Source organism: Jaculus jaculus, chromosome 11, assembly GCF_020740685.1.
Source record: "Jaculus jaculus isolate mJacJac1 chromosome 11, mJacJac1.mat.Y.cur, whole genome shotgun sequence".
Lineage (NCBI taxonomy): Eukaryota > Metazoa > Chordata > Mammalia > Rodentia > Dipodidae > Jaculus > Jaculus jaculus.
In genome coordinates, this window is record NC_059112.1 from 19,522,225 (window position 1) to 19,541,410 (window position 19,186).

The 19,186-nt window shown below is 37.3% G+C and overlaps 1 protein-coding gene across 7 annotated transcripts in view; it reads left to right on the forward strand.

The window, feature by feature from the left end:
* Nucleotides 1-19,186, forward strand: part of Gabra2 (gamma-aminobutyric acid type A receptor subunit alpha2) — a 136,023-nt gene that overhangs the window by 74,619 nt on the left and 42,218 nt on the right. For all 7 annotated transcript variants that reach the window (XM_045130088.1, XM_045130091.1, XM_045130090.1 and 4 more), the window contains 4 exons: nucleotides 11,001-11,221; nucleotides 13,248-13,330; nucleotides 17,134-17,277; nucleotides 18,327-18,479. In XM_045130088.1, coding sequence (XP_044986023.1) covers nucleotides 11,001-11,221; nucleotides 13,248-13,330; nucleotides 17,134-17,277; nucleotides 18,327-18,479 — 601 coding nt within the window. The remainder of the gene's footprint in view (nucleotides 1-11,000; nucleotides 11,222-13,247; nucleotides 13,331-17,133; nucleotides 17,278-18,326; nucleotides 18,480-19,186) is intronic.

Below are 19,186 nucleotides of genomic sequence, written 5' to 3' on the forward strand. Positions count from 1 at the left end.
CTGTTGTGTAGGATAGGACGGTGAAGGAACACTGAAGGCGACTGATGAAAAAGAGACTCTCCTTGATGTTCAACTCTTTTCTAAAAAAGAACTTTTCATGTATTTTCTGTCGTCATAGTTGTTAAAGATAATTCAACTAAGATGAGGAGTGAGTAAATAATTTACCCAAGACAATTGCCCTGATTTATTCAATTTAAGAAACTATTTTTTAGCATATCTCTTATCTTATTTAACATGGAACAATTTAATTTTGATATCATGTTTGGGTCAATTTTTCAAAAAGATTTTATTTGCTTGAGAGAGAGTTAATGAGAGAGAATATATATTTAAATAGAATACATATATATATGTTTATATATATATGTATTTCTATCTATCTATCTATCTATCTATCTATCTATCTATCTATCTATCTATCTATCTATACACACACATACACACACACAGAGAGAGAGAGAGAGAGAGAGAGAGAGAGAGAGAGAGAGAGAGAGAGAGAGAGAGAGAGAAAGAGAGAGAGCAAGCATGTCTGGGTCTGTGTCCACTGCAAATGAAAGTATAATAACCACTAAGCAATCCCTCCAGCCCAGTGTTATATTTATTATGTAGAAAGGAGATTTTTTTTTTTTTTTTTGAGGTAAGGTTTCACTCTAGCCCAGGCTAACCTGGAATTCATTATGTCGTTTAAGGGTGGCCTCGAACTCACGGTGATCCTCCTACATCTGCTTCTTGAGTGCTGGGATTAAAGGCGTGCACCACCACACCCGGCTGGAAGGAGATGTTTTTGATGTATATACTTACATATACTACATGATAATAAAGTTGTTAAAAATGGCCAAGGAGATAAATTTATCCATCATTCTATATGGTAACCTGTTTTTTGTTTTTGTTGTTATTTCTACCTGTAAGACAATACCATCATTATAGCTCATTTTTCTACTTTCTGTATGTACATTTATTCATTAATTCTACATATTTGTGGACATTTATCTATTGTACACATTTTTATACATTGGGTTTGCTTCCTCTTATGTCTTACTTCTCCTTCCCTCTCGTAGCCAGCATGTCAGTCTCTGTTGCCATGTGTCAGGCATTTTATAACAGACTCCAGATACAAGAGGAAGCATGCTGTGTTTTCATTTCTGTGACGGGCTTATTTCACTCAGAATAATACCCTCCACCTTCACCCCAATTTCTCACAAATTGCAAGAATACTTTCTATTGTAAATGAAAAAAGAATTGTGGATATATTCCACGTAATAACCTCTTTGCCCCCGCCCCCACCAATAGATTCAAATGTTTCATTAAAACTGTATCTTGGATTTCCAGCTGCCTGGCTGGAAGAAGCGTCACTGGGGGTGGATCCTGATGTCCAGTCCAAAGGTGTATGGGAGATGGATCTGTTTCTAGCCTGGGGGTATTAATTCAGAGTTCTTGAGCTCTGCCGTGAGTTTTGGTGCTCGCTTTTGGTGGTACTGGTGGTGGTGGTTCTCTTTGCGTGGACATGTGAAAGGAGGCCAGGTTCTTCTACATTATGGAAACTGCCCTGGATCTGTAAGCCTGCAATAAATCCCATTCCTCCAAGAAACTGTTTCTGTCAGGAGACTTATCCTGGCAGGATGGAGCTGACTATGACAATGAGGAACTTTCATACTATTTTCCATGCTGTCTACGCTCTTTTTCTTTCTTTTTTTTTTTTTTTTGGTTTTTCAAGGTAGGGTCTTGCTCTCACCCAGGCTGACCTGGAATTCACTATGGAGTCTCAGGGTGGCCTTAAACTCAAGGCGATCTTCCTGCCTCTGCCTCCCGAGTGCTGGGATTAAAAGTGTGAGCCACCATGCCCAGCTGTACACTCATTTTTATTTTCTCTGATAATTTCTAGGGGTTCCTTTTCTCCTGGCCCTTTCCACCATTATCTTTTCTTATGATGGCCTTCTTAAATGTAAGAGAGGTCATCTCTATTTACATTTTTAATTTGTATTTTCCTAAAAATCAGTGAAATTGAATACCTCTTCATATATATTTTGTTATGCTTTCATTCTCAGAGTTACTATTTAGGCACTTTACTCATTTTACAATCATGCTGTTTTTATGCTATTGATTTGTTAGTATTTCTCTCAAAACATATACTGCCTTCTCATTTGTTTTACTTAATAAGAATTCTTTAGTATATTTATCCAATTTCTGGTTGAATATAGTCTGCATTTCCTGTAGGTCTAAGAATAATATTTAAAAAATATGTTACCTAAAATAAATAAATAAATAAATTCGTTACTTTAAATAAAAATTAAATTTGTTTCAGAACAATTTTGCATGCAAGATTTTTCCTCTACTCCCTGCTCTAATAAACACGCACAGCCTCCCCCATTATTATCAGGTCCAACCAAATAATACATAGTTGATTATTTCCTTTTAATTTCATTTTCCACACTTGTTAGTTTATTTTTTTCTCTCCAAATTATTGATGTATTTGTTCCAAAGTGTTTTGTACTTTTTAAAAAATGCCAAAAAAAAAAAACCCTTCTAGGAAATGGTTTCCTGTATTTTTTGTTTTTGTAATGTTCCAGTTTTAGGCCATATGTTTCCATGTATGGCATAAGAGAAACAGCCAATATGCACTTTACACTTGAATACTCGGCTTTTTCAGAACTGCAAAGAAAATCTTATTAAAGTACTTTCTTTCCAGAGAGTTGAAACTCATGCTGGTCCTCAAATTATTTATTCCTATATCTCTCACAATCCACTGCTAGTGTCCCTTTTTGTGTCTATGAAGGAAGAACATTCCACTTTGACATCCTGCAGGGGATTTCATAGATAGATAGATAGATAGATAGATAGATAGATAGATAGAAAGAAAGAAAGAAAGAAAATAGATCATAGTATCTACATGGGTTTGAATTGACATTTGAGCTTTAAAAAGAATTCGAATACTGCTTTTGAAGGAATTTTCACATGGGAAATGGGGATAATTTGGATAATTAATGAAGTTATACATCTTAAAGGACATCAGTTATTTCAAAATAAATTTCTATCTAGATATTGTAATGATTATTAATGATTTTGAAGTTTCACTAGATGTTCCTTAATAATATGGTGGTTGAATCTGAGTTTACAGTATAATTGTCTTATTTATTAGTTAAGCATCCTTGGTGATTAGTTACCCAAGTATCTAACCTCCACAGTGCTTGGAATGGCTGTGCTGTTTTGTTTGCTCATCTTTGTATAATAAGGTGTTATGATCTTGCTCTAACTGGTTTTATTGGCAATCTGTTGATCTGTTCTTGTGTCCTACTTTTTTTAAATATGTGCAACTCTAATACTGTACAAAATTTGTTGTTTAGCTTTCTTTAAATACCAACCAGAGTCTGCAAACTGAAGTATCCTTTTATATTCCTAGTTTTATAAATTGCTTTATGCCTGTTTCATAAACCACATTTTTCTTCATTATAGGAGTAAAAACAACAACAACAACAACAAACAATTGAAATTTACTCAGGGGAGACTAGCCTTTATTATCAAAAAGGGCCTGATGTAATATATTTAGTCCTTTAAAGCACATGTAGTAAATCAAAATAAATGAGAAATCACTCCAAGTTGACTTCTTCAATTTGGTTATGTTTCTTTGAGCAGATAGAATTCTTCAGAAATTGGTTACAGGCACTGACCTATAATTAATGGGCTTAAGCACTAAAGAATATGCTGTCTTTAGTAAATTGCTGTGTTTGTACAACAGGCTATGAAAAAAAATGTGATTTTTGGGCTGGAGAGATAGCTTAGCAATTAAGGCATTTGCCTGCAAAGTCGAAGGACTGACTTCGATTCCCTAGGACCCACATTAGCCAGATGCACAAGGGGGACACAAGTGTCTGGAGTTTGTAGTGACTGGAGGCCTTAATGTGCTTCTCTCTCTCTTTCTCTCTCTCTCCCCCCTCTTTCTCTGTCAAATAAATAAATAACAAAATAAAAAAACAAAAAAGTGATTTTACTTTTTTAATGTTTTTTGTTCATTTTTATTTATTTATTTGAGAGTGACAGAGAGACAAAGAGGCAGATAGATAGAGAGAAAGGCAAATGGAGGGAGGGAGGGAGGGAGGGAGGGAGAGAGAGAGAGAGAGACAGACAGAGAGAGAGAGAGAGAGAGAGAGAGAGAGAGAGAGAGAGAATGGTTTCACCAGGGTTTCTAGCCACTGCAAACGAACTCCAGATGCATGCATCCCCTTGTGTATCTGGCTAACGTGGGTCCTGGAGAATTGAGCCTCGAACCGGGGTCCTTAGGCTTCACAAGCAAGCACTTAACCGCTAAGCCATCTCTCCAGCCCTGATTTTACTTTTTGCTAGCCAAATTATAGAAATGACTCTAAAACAGTTTGCTGTTTGAAGGGGGATTGTTAGTAGTAGTAAATCATTCATTGGAAAGTTCCTCCTTGTTTGGTATCTGCCCCTAATGAGATTTGGATTTATTTATAGCCTCATCTATAAAAGAAAGAAGTTGGTTAAGAAAAAAACAAATATGGGCATGCCAGGCCCTCCAGCCACTGCAATCAAACCCCACACACATGTGCTACTTGTGCATCTGGCTTTACCTAAGTACTGGGGGTTGAAATCTTGTCCTTAGGCTTTATAGGCAAGCACCTTGACTGCTGAGCCATCTCTTCAGCCCCATCCTCTTACATTTTTGCTATAGGATAGTTACACATATGTATGTCCCTGTTGGTTTTTATTTTCTTATTGAATATGCTATATATAGATATATAAATATATCAATACATCTCCTTGGTTGTTGGTTACTGAGTCAGGGTTTTCCTTTATCAGTTGCAGATGTGTCTCATTATATTCTGGAGGCTTAGATGTAAAATGACTTGCTATTTGGAGTAGTTTTGTTTCATCTGTGTATAGTACATAGAATTAAGTTTATCAATAAAAACAGTGGATGTAAACCCACAGTTCCAATGGAAACATTCATAACCAGAAATATGCATTTATAAATTTTACTATATCATTTTCATCTGGCTCATGAAGAGCCTGTAATTAAGCACAGAAGTCTCAGTGGCTTCCATGTTTTCTATTAGAGCTCTGCAATTATCAATATTTTCTTCCAAGTTTTTTATTACTAAGGTTCAAACGAGGTTTCCTATTTTCAGTAGAATTAGTTTGATCAGAACTAGGTAGTCTAAACTTTGTAAATGGTCACATTAATAGTCCACTAAAAGCAATGAATGACACATGCATTCCTTGACCATCCCTTGTTAGTGCCTCTTGTCGTCCCATTGGTTCATATGTAAACATGACTTTAATGTGCTTGTGGCCAGACTGATATGAAGATATCATATCCTCTTATGTAAGGGCTTTTGACCTTTAGGCTTGTACTTCCCTCTCTCTGCTTGGGCCTGTGAAGGCAGGCCGGCTTCTTCTGCCACTATGGAACTTCCCTTGGATCTGTAGGCTTGAATAAATCCCTTCCTCCATAACTGCACCTGGTCTGGAAGTTCATCTCATTGAACCTGAAGCTGTCTGTTACAGAACTTGGTACTAGAAGTGGGGTGAGATGTACCTGGCCATGTGGATGTTGGTCTTTTGGAACCTTTGTTTTGGAGGAATGGGCATGGACTTGGTGCTTGCAAATGAAGATGCTTTCTGGAGTGGTAAGCCAAGTTTTATGGACTATTCGGATCAGAGCTTGAGAATGCTAAGTGCAGACAATACTGAACTTCGAGGCTTGGCTTATGAGCTTTCTAAGGGGAAGGAAAGACTGCAGAGGACTTTATTGGAACTGGGCTACTGGTATAAGGGCTGGGTGTGTCCTGTTGCCCAGGCCCAGAGAGTTTGATCAAGGTTAAATTTGTAATGGACTGATGTGCTTGGCTAGAGATATTGGACTGAGAGATTTAAGATTTTAAGCTGGAAAACTTTAAGCAAGTTAAAATTACAGGCACAGAGACTGGATTTAGATTACTAAAGCTGCCATTGTCAAACACATTAGCAATCTAAAAGGAAGATGGTCCAATTGCTTTACCATGGAAAGGATGCCTCAGGAAAGACTATCATAGAAATGCAAACACTTTTGGAAAGAGTTGACTGGAGAAAGAACCTGCATTTCAAGGTTATGATTTATTTTGTCTGTGAATTAAGAATATGGCTATGTCCTGCATACCTGGTATTGGTTTCAGAAGCATGAAAATGGGAAGGAGTGGTCATGAATTGCACATGCTTCCAGGAGCTGCCACTGAGATGTGGCAAAGGTAGGGCCTGATGCCATGATAGTAAGAGCCTTTGGAAAATGTGAGGAGTGGTCATGAATTACACATGGTTCCAGGAGCTGCTGCTGAGATGCAGCATGAGGCAGAGCATGATGCCCTGATAGGCTGAAAGAGCCTTTGGAAGATGGACCATGGTTTGCATGGAGACCTCAAGAAGTTTTGGATATACCAGGACTGTTTAAGGGCTACCATGGAGTTCACTGTTGGCCTGGTGTGGAAGTGTTCCCCTGCTACTCTGCCCAGCTGGAGGGGCAGAATTGAAAAATCTGGAGATTGTCAGTCTTGGACTTGAACTGCAGAAGTTTGATGTTTGTTTGATGGTGGTTGAGTTTGCATTGTTTTAGTCTCTCCTTGCTATGACTTATACCAGTTGTTTACTATGTGCCTTTATATGTTAGAAGTGTTTAACTTGTTTGATTTTACAGGTCTTAATATCTTAAATTGGTCAAGACTGTGGGGTCCTTTGAAATTGAACTGAATACAATTTACAATGTGTAGTGGTTATAAATGTATTGGGGCCAGGGGCGGAATGTGGTGGTTTGAATAGATGGCCCCCAATGTATTCAGTTCTTTATTAATAGTTTGTAGTTTGTAGTTTGCATCTGCTGGCTACCTGGCTGGAGGCAATGTCACTGGGTGATCTTAAGGTATGGTGGTAGGTTTCAGATTTCAATCTAAAGATATGCAAAGTGTGCCTAGCTGGAGTTCCTGAAGTGTGCTGTGTGGCTTTTGACCTTTAGGTTTGTACTTCCCTCTCTCTGCTTGGGCCTGTGAAGGCAGGCCAGCTTCTTCTGCCACTATGGAACTTCCCTTGGATCTGTAAGCTTCAATAAATCCCTTCCTCCATAAATGTGCCTGGTCTGGAAGTTCATCTCAGTGAACCTGAAGCTGTCTATTACAGCAGGGTAACATAAATAAATCTCAACAAAATTGCTATAAAAGAATATTATCAGACATATATTCATATCATGATGCACACATGATAATAATACGTATGCATATGGCAATGTATGTAAATGTTTAAAACTTGACAATACATGTGGTACATTTGGAAGCCCATGTTTGGGATTCCTAAATTCCAAATTTAAGAGAATTACTCCAGGACTACAGGTGTTTAATTGAGGAGGGGGAAACAGATGCCAAAGGATTCAGAAGTATTTCTGATTTTGTTTCTGTGAGGTAATGGTTACCAGGGGTTTGGGGAGTTCTTCATACTCTCTGTTTTTGACAGCAAAATAAACCTCCTCTGAAAGCCCTCATTTTTGTCTTGAGGATTTCCAGGACAGGAGAAAGACAGAACATAGAGAAGATAATGCAACACAAATTATCTTGAAGTGATAGGGAGTCTTGGAAAGATGTGAAGCCATTAGTGCCTGCTCCAGATGATGGAGGGACTGGAGAATGGCAAATAGAGTTCTCAGTCAGGCTGGTGGATGGCTTGGTCTGTGCATGGGGTGGCAATTGGGTGTGCATTATTAATTTGCTTAGAGTATAAGGGAGTCTTGCTGGGAGGGAGTGGCAGATGGAGATGCAGATCATGGGCCATAGGTTAACAGGGTACATGAAACATTGTAAGGGCGCCAAGATATGTCATTTCCCACAAAACAATTTTAAGACATTTTGAAACTTTCTGTGTGTCGACTTTATGTCTTTTGGGGCAGCTCTCTATGATATGATGATTACCTCAAGATCTTTTGTTATTTTTGTTTCTTATTATTTATTATTATTATTATTATTATTAACAACATATTTGATATGGATGTGTCATGTGTTGGTACCCCTCTTTTCCCTCATCCCTGCCCTCCCAATTCCATTTGGGATGGTCCTCATTGGGGTTGCAGGTACTCCCCATGGGGGTGTGGTTATGCATTGTGGGAGCAGCAGTCAGTTATTTATTTATTTATTTATTCATTTATTTATTTTGTAGGGGGGAGGGAATACCTCTGGGCATGATGTCTCAACCTGTGGCTCTTACAATTTTTCTGTCCCTTCTTCTGCAAAATTCCCTGAGCTTTGGTGGGTGAATTTTAAGTCTACTTCAGTGATGAGCTCTTAGGCGCCTCAGGATCTCTGCTTTGGTAGGTGTTGAGTGTCCTCAGGGTCTGTCTCCTTCACCCTGGAGCTGATTATCAGGTTCAGCATGGAAGCAGCACTCTTGCTCTTCTCCCCAATTCCTCTGTGGATTCAGCTAAGGCTTGACTCTAGTGTGAGTGGTTGTTTATCTCCTCTGGTCTTGCTACCTTCTGAAAAAGAATAACAGATTCTCTAACAGAGAGTGAAATCAGCATGGTTTAAATGGGATAAGCATTATTAATTTAAGGAGAATTTGATGTTTGTAACCCTTCTTTTAGCCAAAGACTAGTGAGAGCTTGACACTGGAGAGCATAATTTTTGTCTCCGGAGGATTCTGATCTGGTTCTTAATTCCAGCTATGAGTTCCTTTACACTGAATTGATCTCTTAGCCAGTCAGAAAGCTATTTTTGAAGGAGTTAAAACGTTTCCTAATTGTCCAGAAATAGAAATATTGAAATTTGAGGCTTTAATAAGAGGTTTAATGTGACCTCCGTATTCCTTGCAAAATAAATAAACGGGGGCTGGAGATGGTTTAGCAGTTAAGCGCTTGCCTGTGAAGCCTAAGGACCCTGGTTCAAGGCTCGATTCCCCAGGCCCCACATTAGCCAGGTGCACAAGCGGGCGCACGCATCTGGAGTTCGTTTGCAGTGGCTGGAGGCCCTGGCACGTCCATTCTCTCTCTCTCTATCTGCCTCTTTCTCTCTCTGTTGCTCTCAAATAAATAAATAAAAATAAACAAAAAATATTTTAAATAAATAAATAAATGGCAATATCTTTAGGTTAGGCTAGACTTTGTGGGATTAATATTTTAACGAAATACTTGCATAAAAACATGCATTGTAGCAAGGCTCACCTCTTAACACAGTAATTCGACATTGAATGGTAAATAACTAGGCCATGTGGAGTGAGGGTGGATGGGATTATGGACTGTTTCCTTCATGGCTAAGGGCACAAATCAGAGCTATTCTCATTTCCTTCTTCTGTGTTGTCATCTGTGGCTGGCATTTATCATCATCACATAAACACTTTTTGATGAACTGTTAGGAGACATACAGTTGATTCATGTTTCAAACTGATATTTTCCTATAATATGGCCCTATTCTTCTGTCTTTAAAATAAGAAGAACTTTATTGAAATTTTTACTTGTTTAGTTAGTTGCTCATTTTCAAGTATGTGATAAGCTTGTCACACCCTAAAACATTATTGGCTAATATTGCAAAATATCACAATTTTTGGATTAAAATATGATATTCAGCAGTTTCTTTGGCAATGGAAAATGATGGCTCATACAGTCCTGATAATGAATTAAGATGTCTTTTATTTATGTATGTGCTTATTTATGCATGTTACTGAAAAGCAACCTGCTCACGTTTTCCTGGGTTAACCTAACTGAATCCATCCATGTGCTCTGCAAGCATCCACTCTTACAGTCAGCTCTATGTGATGCAGGCAGTCGAGCAGTTTGACTAAGATCTTGTTCAATCTTGAGGCCAGATGGAAGACTTTTGTATGAAGAGATATGTTACTTCATTGTAAGAAGTAACATTTCCCAATAACCTAAAGTATTACTCTTACCGTTGTAACATTTCTTCCTCAGTATAGACCTGTGAACGCTATTTAGAAAATTGCTTTTTATTCATTTTTTTTTCATTTAACTGACAATTTCATAATGTATTTTGACTATTACCTTCTCCCATTATCATCTCTTCACCCCATCCACCTTCCCCTTCAGCTGAACCCATTCTGCTTCCCAATTACTCTCTCTTCTACTTTGCTGTCTCTCTTATTTTTTTGCCTTGTGCATGGATGTGACCTACTGAATTTATTTAGGGTTGCCTGTATGGGCACAGGTGGGGGCTACTATTTACCAGGGTAGGTGGCTATACTGCTGCAGAGAAAGGTTTGGACTCTCCCAGACACCATTAGCTGTGTTTAGCTCTTCAGGGCATGGTGAGGCCTTTGCCCCTTTTCCATCATCCATGCCAGAATGCTGAGGGGCCCCTGGTTGTGTGCATCGAGGGTCTTGTTCAGGTTATGACGGTCCCTGTGAAGTTATGAGTGCAATGACCATGCCATACCTGGGTGGCATTGCTCCACCGTCCTCCCTCCCCAATCGCTGGCTCTGATAATGTCCCGTCCTCTCTTCTGCATTGCTGCCTGAGCCTTGGTGGGGAAGTTTTAGAGGTCTTCTTTAGAATACTACTGTTGTTGTTACTTTTTTCTTTCCTTATTTTCTTTTAAGTGGAAATTTTGCATGGATAAATCATGTGGTTTTACCACCATTTCCCTCCTCCCTGCCTCAGTTCCACTGAGGGCCTTCCTCAGTGGGATGGCTGGTATTCATGGTGGGGTGGTGGGTTATGAGCTGTGAACGCAGGGTGAGTCATTGTGATGGTGGGGGGACAACGTCTCTGGATGTTCCTTCCAGCCCTGTGACCCTTAAATACTTTCTGCTCCAGCTTTTCTGCAAACTTCCTTGAGCCTTGGGGGTGGTGCTTTAAGTCTACGTTAGTGTTGAGCTCTCAGCTTCTGGGTTTCTGTTTGGTGCCTTCTGAGTACCCTCAGTGTCTGTCTCCATCACCTTGGAAAAGGCTGCCAAGCTCCCCATGAAAGCATTTTATAGGTCCTGCTGTATTTACTGTCTTTAAAAGAAATGCCATTTTGTATTTCAGGAATATACAATAGATGTTTTCTTCCGACAAAAGTGGAAAGATGAACGTTTAAAATTTAAAGGTCCTATGAACATCCTTCGACTTAACAATTTAATGGCTAGCAAAATCTGGACACCAGATACTTTCTTTCACAATGGGAAAAAGTCTGTAGCTCATAATATGACAATGCCGAATAAGCTGCTTCGAATCCAGGATGATGGGACTCTTCTCTACACAATGAGGTACGTGGCACAGTTTGATGTTTGGTCTGTGCTAATGTGAATCTGTGAAGTGAAAAGAAAGGAATTGGCCTAGGGAGGATGGCTCAGTGGTTGGGAGAACTTGCTTAAAAGCCTGCTTGCTTGGATTTGATTTTATACTGTCCACATAAAGCCAGATGCACAAAGTGGTGCTTGTGCCTGGAATTCATTTGCACTGGCAAGAGGCCCTGGCTTGCCCTTCTCTTTTCCTCTCTGCTTGCAAATATATATATATATATATACATATATCAAAAGCAATGAATCTAACTATTGAATACTGACACAAATTGAATATTTCTTGATGCACTATTAAAGATCTTTTAATAAATTGGAAAAAAGATTTGATTAAATAAATAATAAGATGCTGTATTTATGAAATATTTTTCATTCAGTGTTTCCCAGCTTAAAGATTTATTTTATTATTAATGATTTATATATTTTATTATTTAACATAATATTTCATTAAATATAGTTATTATCAAAATGAAGCATAAAACATCAATTTCAATAGATTTAATATTTCATAAAATTGTGGGAGCATTTTATAGTTGTTAATCCTAACTATCCCAAGGTATCTCATGAACAAATATTATTAAGCATTACTTGTGTAATATAAGAATAAAAATATACATACTAAAATGATATAACCAAAATTTAGTGCTTAATAAAGGATTTAAAGAAAAAAAATCCCTGTAATTAGTGTTATGTATACATAACTATTGTATTCCATACATTTGCTTTACTGTCATTTTATATAAAAAGTTAAGTGCTATATTTTAGCTATAAAAGTTATTTTATTTATTTATTTTAGAGAAAGAGAGAGAGGCAACTAGAGTGCGAATGGGTGCTCTAGGGCCTCTAGCCACTGCAAAGGAACTCCAGATACATGCTTGCCTTGTGCATCTGGCTTACATGGGTACTGGGTAATCAAAACTGAGTCCTTAGGCTTCACAGGCAAGTTCTTTAACTGCTAAGCTATTTCTCCAGACCTAAAGTTATTTTAGATGGAAAATAATGTTATGCAGCACTATGAGTTTTAAAGCATAAACAGTTCAGGAGTAATTACTACACAGTCATTTCCTATAATGGAAAGGCTTGTTCATTTCCTATTTTTCTCTTGATCTTACATTATTCTGATTAGTAATCCTCAAGGCTAAAGAGTGGATAAGAGCTAGAGTACTTAAACAAGTATGAGATAGAAATTGTAAAATTTTATACAATATTGTATGAGGGTTCTACTTAAATCCTGCTAGAAATATATGTCAAGATAATTGACCACCACATTTGCTCAGTTCAATGACAATAGGTTTTGTTCAGTTACATTTATTACCTGCTTTTTGTTTTTGTTTTTTTTTTTATGTGAAATGGAGTAATTGGAAGCCTTCTTAATAACAGTTTTTTTCTATAATTATTCTTTATTATAACATCTGTATCTAGATATACCTATGATTATTATGTAATATTCATGGGGTATATCTATTATTTAGCCAACATTCAGTTTGAGCTACTTATTTCTAGGAAATACATGTTTATGTTTATATCTAGATTTATGACTCTGTGTGTATGATATAAAACTTCCATTGAAAATTGGCCCCTTTTTTAAGGAAGCCTATATTGAACTCTTATGTCAACTTGGCTCAGTGGTTGTTGACAAGATGGCCACAAACAAAAGGACCAACTGCATACAATTTTTAAATTTTAGCAGTGATATTAATGGGAAAACAATGTGGCAATATGCATATATAAAGTTTTACTTTATAAACAAACCCCAAAGGGTAAAATGACTCTATAGAACATGTTTTATTTACCATTATGGTTACTTATGCTCCAATCTTATATATGTCGATGTCTTGGGAAGGATTTCCTAACTGTGAAAAAACATACATATGCTTAATATAAAGCTATAATGAAAATCTGACCTCATGATGAGTATTGTTGATAACAGTGAAGCATGATGTCTCTTGAGCTGCAAATTTACTTAAATGAAGAGAGGAATTTTGACTTTTAGGCTTACAGTCCAAGCTGAATGTCCAATGCACTTGGAGGATTTCCCAATGGATGCACACTCATGTCCCCTGAAATTTGGCAGCTGTAAGTACAAGGATGCAGTCCATGTTTTGGATTAATAATGCCACTGGTAGTCAGCAGCTCTGTGGATCATATGCTATCATCTTACCATATATCATGGAATGCTTAACACTTGACCAATAGGAAACAGAAGGAAAAATCTGAGCCAAGGAGCTAATTGGATAGCCCTGTGGTACTGTCAAATATTTGAAGCTTGGAGTTTAACAAGTAACCCAGTGCTTTCATTAAGCTAAACTAGGAGCAATTATAGGGTCAGGAGAACTTTCTAATTTTCTCCTCTTGCTACCATAGTCAAAATGCAAAATATGTTTATTTTTATCAGCTAAGCATGAACGATAAAAGACAAATTCTATTGTTCATTTGCTATTAGCCTATTACATTGTGACAGTCCGACAGAAATCATGCCGGCGGAATTGTTTTTGTACTGTGTAGCTGGTAGAAGTGGTTGTTTTCTCCTAAATAAATAAATAATTAATTAATTAAAACGCTATTACATTATTATATGCAGGGATTGTCTATACACAGAGAATATTTCATAAAAGTATCTGTGCCTCTGGCCATTCTTTGGGATGTTAAGATGTTCCCCCATATGTCAGAAAGAAGCATCCACACGTATGAGACCACGGGCGGGAGAAGGTTATCTCATCTCCTTGGGCCCACAGGACCCTGCAGGCAAGCTCAGGACTAAACTCCTCCTCACAGTGAAGCAGCTTCCCTCTGTGTGAATATGTCCTCTTGACTGACATGTTCAGAAACTCTGCTCTTTCTGTCACCTCCATTTTGTGCAGGTCTTGGCTTATTTTTTTTTCCTCTATTAAATACCAATGCACCCCACTCTCACTTGATTGCACATATGTACGCCCGGGGAATGTAATTTCGCACAGGCTGTACCAAGTGAAAGAAGGGGAGGCACGCTCCTTCTAATGAATGCACCACCTGCTAATTATTTTGATGACCACAGTTTTGGGGGACTGAGCAGCTCGAGCTTGTCTGTCCTGTACTTCCTTCCAGAAGGCGTCAGTTCTCAATTTTCTTTGCGAATCTCCTCTGTGTTTAACCACAAAGCCTTTCTTTATTGTCATGGAAACCATCACTCCAAGACTGGCATTTCTTCCAGTGTTATTTAAGACACTCAGTCCTGGTAGGCGACGTAAACACGACGCAGAGGGCCGCAGCAGATGCAGCAGAAGAAAACTCATTTACATGCATGAGAGACATGAAGAAGAAACTTGCAACCAGGACTCTCTTCTAGCCATGTCTTCCCCTGTCACTTCTGAGTCCCCCTCAACATCAAAATGATTGAGTTATTGAGACTTCATCATTGTCACTAAAAAAGAACCACTTATTTTGGTAAATTTGGATTTGAGAGTTCATACTTCTGTTTAATTCCTGTTGTCCCATCTATCACTTGATTTAAAACTTCCTGAATGCAAGTTTAGGGTTGTTCTGAGTATTAATCCAAAAGAAGTTGAATTTTATCTTTAAGTTAAAAAGTTATTATTTACAAATTACTTCAAAATATTTTTCTAGGTTGCCACTTGTTAAGATTCAGTGAATGTTCTTTATTATAATATAGCTCATGATTCAAACATAGGATGTTTAAACTAAATAAAATTACATAATGACAGCATAGTGTAGAGGCAGACTTTATAATGACTTTTATACAACAGATTGTCTTCTCTATGTGTGCTTTACTGACAAGCATTGTGATGGCTTACTAATTTATGTGTGACTATAGCCATCAGGGAATACTTTTAGAATGCATAATGTTACCTATTTCATATCCTCTTATTAGACAAAAAAAAAGGAAAAGAAAAATAGTTTAGATTCTTAAGTAGTGAAATAAAACAACTGACTTTTAACAGAACTATGAAACATGAGTTATTTTCTATAATGTGTTCTTGGACTTTTGTGAGATTTACAACAATTGTATCACTTAAGTAGTGAGTTTATTCATATAAAAAATAACAAGTTGGGGACTGCTTATAGAAATGAATCAGGTAGTCCTTGCCTACCTACAGACTTCACAAAGTCCTTAAAATATCATCACATGTATAGGTTTTCATTTCTCTTATTTCTGTTCAAAAGTAAGATGAAAATTCCAGTGGTATAATAACATGTGCTTTAAAATTCTCCATAGATTGCTAGTATCCCAATTATGGGCTATCATGAGTGTTTTCAATTGTAAAATGGCATGTATGGTGCAAACTTTGAGAGTTAAATCATGTGGCATTTGAAATGATGTTGAAGAGAGGGGTAGGATATATACTCATGAGTGAAGTAAAACATGACACTTGACCTGGAAATGTCTTACTAGTTAACTACATCACCGAGATATTTTCTAGGAGAATCAGTAGTTGTTAGCTAACTGAAATTAGTTAGCAGGCAACTGAGACTTTAGAATAACTAGAATTCATTTATTTGTAAATATATTAACATTTACTTTGTGCATATATATATATATATATATATATATATATATATATATATATATGGTGTATGTGTGCAAATAACTACCTGTGTATTTAGAATACTATGTCAAAAATATTTCACATGGTATAAATGCAGATGTAGGTGAATAGGTGTAAAAATTAAAACAAAACTTCACTGATATATTAGTAGATACATTCAGAAAACCAACACTGAAATATAGAAAATATGACAGACTCATAAACATCCATTGTACTGATGTTTAAATGGAAATCAGTTTGGAACAGACTTAAATCAAGTTCTGCTGAATAGCGTTAAGTGAGAAAATTTGTAAAGGACAAAGAAATGAGATTTCCAGTGTCCTGCAGGGCTGGAGGCAGGCATATTTCCATAAGTCAGTGGTCCTTTTCCTCCCCTAGTTGACTATGTAACCATGATGCTTACTTTTGTCTAAGATCAGGAATAACTAAAATTTCCAAGCACTCATAGGAGCAAAGCTACATTGTTATTCACCTAAAGCTTAGCAGGAAAACAGGAATTAGCTCCACACTTATTTCATTTATGGAGAGACTATATGCATGGAAAGGTGAGGTGCTCCCCACGAGGTAAAAGGCAGTGTAAGTGTAGAGAATGGCTGACAGTGGATATGTGCCCAATTCTAGAGACTGCTCTTTTCTGCTCAACACTATCACTGGTGAAAGTTATACCCAGTTATTTTCTGTCTACTGTTAGTTAACATAGAATGCTATCAAGTTTGATTTATGATGTATTTGTACACTAATTAACTTAGAAATAAATAAGACATGAATGTGCTTTTAACATGATAGAACTATGTGATGCTTTGATTTGTTCCACGGACTCTGCTGTTAGCTCTCCTTCTAAAGAAATGTATTTTATTATGGCAGCAACAGTCATTTTTATCTTAAATAAGTCTTTCTTATATTCAGAAAGCCATGTACTGTTGGAGAGTATTCTATTTTTATTTCATGGGTGGTTACTATTTTTATGTACAGCGACTATATTTCATTGCTTGTTTATACAATATCTTCATCAGATACCTTGGGGGATAATGGAATGTTGTAACCATTTAAGAATGCAATAACCTTCAGAGGGTCTAACGAGAAATCAATTCCCCACCTCTGAAAGTGGTTGCAATGAAAATACTTTCAGTCCATGATTTACTTTCCTATCCTGCTTCATATATAGCATATTAAAGTTGTAAATTCCAAGGGAGTATTTTTCCCTATGTAGGTGATCTTTGAATATTAATTTCTTTGTAACTAGTGATTCTATCAAATAAACAGTATTAGATATTACTCTGCATTGGTGGTTCTTATGAAAGTGCTTAACAATATATTCTTTTTAATTTCTGACAGATGCATACACAACTTCAGAAGTCACTTATATTTGGACTTACAATGCATCTGATTCAGTGCAGGTTGCTCCCGATGGCTCCAGGTTAAATCAGTATGATTTACTGGGACAATCCATTGGGAAGGAAACAATTAAGTCCAGTACAGGTTAGTAACCAAATCCAGCACCCTAAGAAAATTGGCAGGTTAAAATAATTGAAAAACGTGTCAGATTCCTGAAAAAATTTTGCTCTTGAGACCACATCTTATCAGCATAGGCTGCTTGGGAGCATTTAAGACATTCATAATCTGAGGCAATCCTCTGACTAAATCAGGACCAGCATTTTAACAAGATTCCAAGAAAATTCATATGTACAAGAAAGTGTCAGAAACCATGACCTAAAATATATTCCCATTCAAAGGATGCTTCTGTTCTCAAAATGGTCAAATTTAGCATTTATCTTCAAACTAGTTACAACAATTGCCCTAGTCTCTAAGTTATTTTTCGCTGTTTCTGGATGGCTTTTGACTACTCGACTCTTGATTTCTGGGTATCTAGTACTGTCTTGTGTGGAAGCAACTCCTCTCTAAGGGCCACCCTCATGGAAGAGAAAGGCAGCTGTTTGGACTAATTATCTTACAGCTGCTAATAATTAAAGTCCTGGGAGGCAAAAGGGAGGTACATATAAGGATCCAGCCAAACCAAGTGAAGCAAATTTGAGCAGACAGCAGAGGGAATGCCAGAATTGATGACAGGGTTAAAAGCGGAAAATCTGGACCAAAGGACCAATTCCAGAGATGAGGCCAGACATCAGCGCTTTGCAGAGCCAGGGAGAACAGAATTAGATCCATCATGGCAGAACCCAAATTTAGTATCCATGGGGATAAGGAGCCTGAGCAAATAAGATAATCTGCTGGCAGAAACTTTAGCATTCCAAACTCTGCCTATGAGTGGAAAGGACCTAATTAAAGAAATGGGTACTGGCCATATAGCACGGGACATAGACTATAAGGTTGTTAATACAGAAGGTCTCTTTTAAATACTCTCGCTCTTCTAATGGGGCGCTTCAATTCATTTTATTTCATGAAATGTATGTGCTTACTTATTTTTTTTTCCCTCTACCAGAGACTGTTCTTTTCTCTAATCCTTTCCATTTTCAAAATGTTCTGACTATTGACTATTACAGTTCCTTAAGCGTCTTAAATTTTTCTTCTAGGTGAATATACCGTAATGACAGCCCATTTCCACTTGAAAAGAAAAATTGGATATTTCGTGATTCAGACCTATCTGCCTTGTATCATGACTGTCATTCTCTCCCAAGTGTCATTCTGGCTTAACAGAGAATCAGTGCCTGCAAGAACAGTGTTTGGTGAGTGGATACCTGCAGGCCTCAGCACAGCACTGCTTATTTCCAGAGTGTTGCTGCCCAGGGCTTTTCTCTCTTGATGCTTGCACAGCACCTTGGGATACGTGGTACAGGCAGGATTGATTTCATTTTATGGGTGGGAAAACCAAAGCTCAGAAAGGCCAAACACAGGGTCAGTGTTATAATATTAATAGTGTATATTTAGGCGGCTGTGGTGGCGCATGCCTTTAATCCCAGCACTCGGGAGGCAAAGGTAGGAGGATGGCTATGAGTTGGAGGCCAGCCTGAGACTACATAGTGAATTCCAGGTCAACCTGAGCTAGAGCATGACCCTATCTGGAAAACAACCAACCAACCAAACTAACAAACAAAAAATAATGCATATGAACTGAACTCAAATACCTTGGGCATATGTTTTATCTTCTTTTCTTTTGAATCACATAGTTAGCATTTGTCTTCATCTTAGCACTAGAAGAATTTTCATTTGGATTTTAATTCAGAAAAAAAATCTTATGGTAATTTTTCTTTTTCTAATGAAAAATATTGTGTTAGTTACCACTTAAGTCAAAGAGAGCAAGAAGAGAATGGGACTAGATCACACTTCTAGTAACCTGTTCACTGTCCTTAATTAAAAGCTGACAGGAGATTTGAAAATTTAGAGTATAGAATGTTATATTTTCATACTTTGTATGCTTATCTTGTTTTCATTT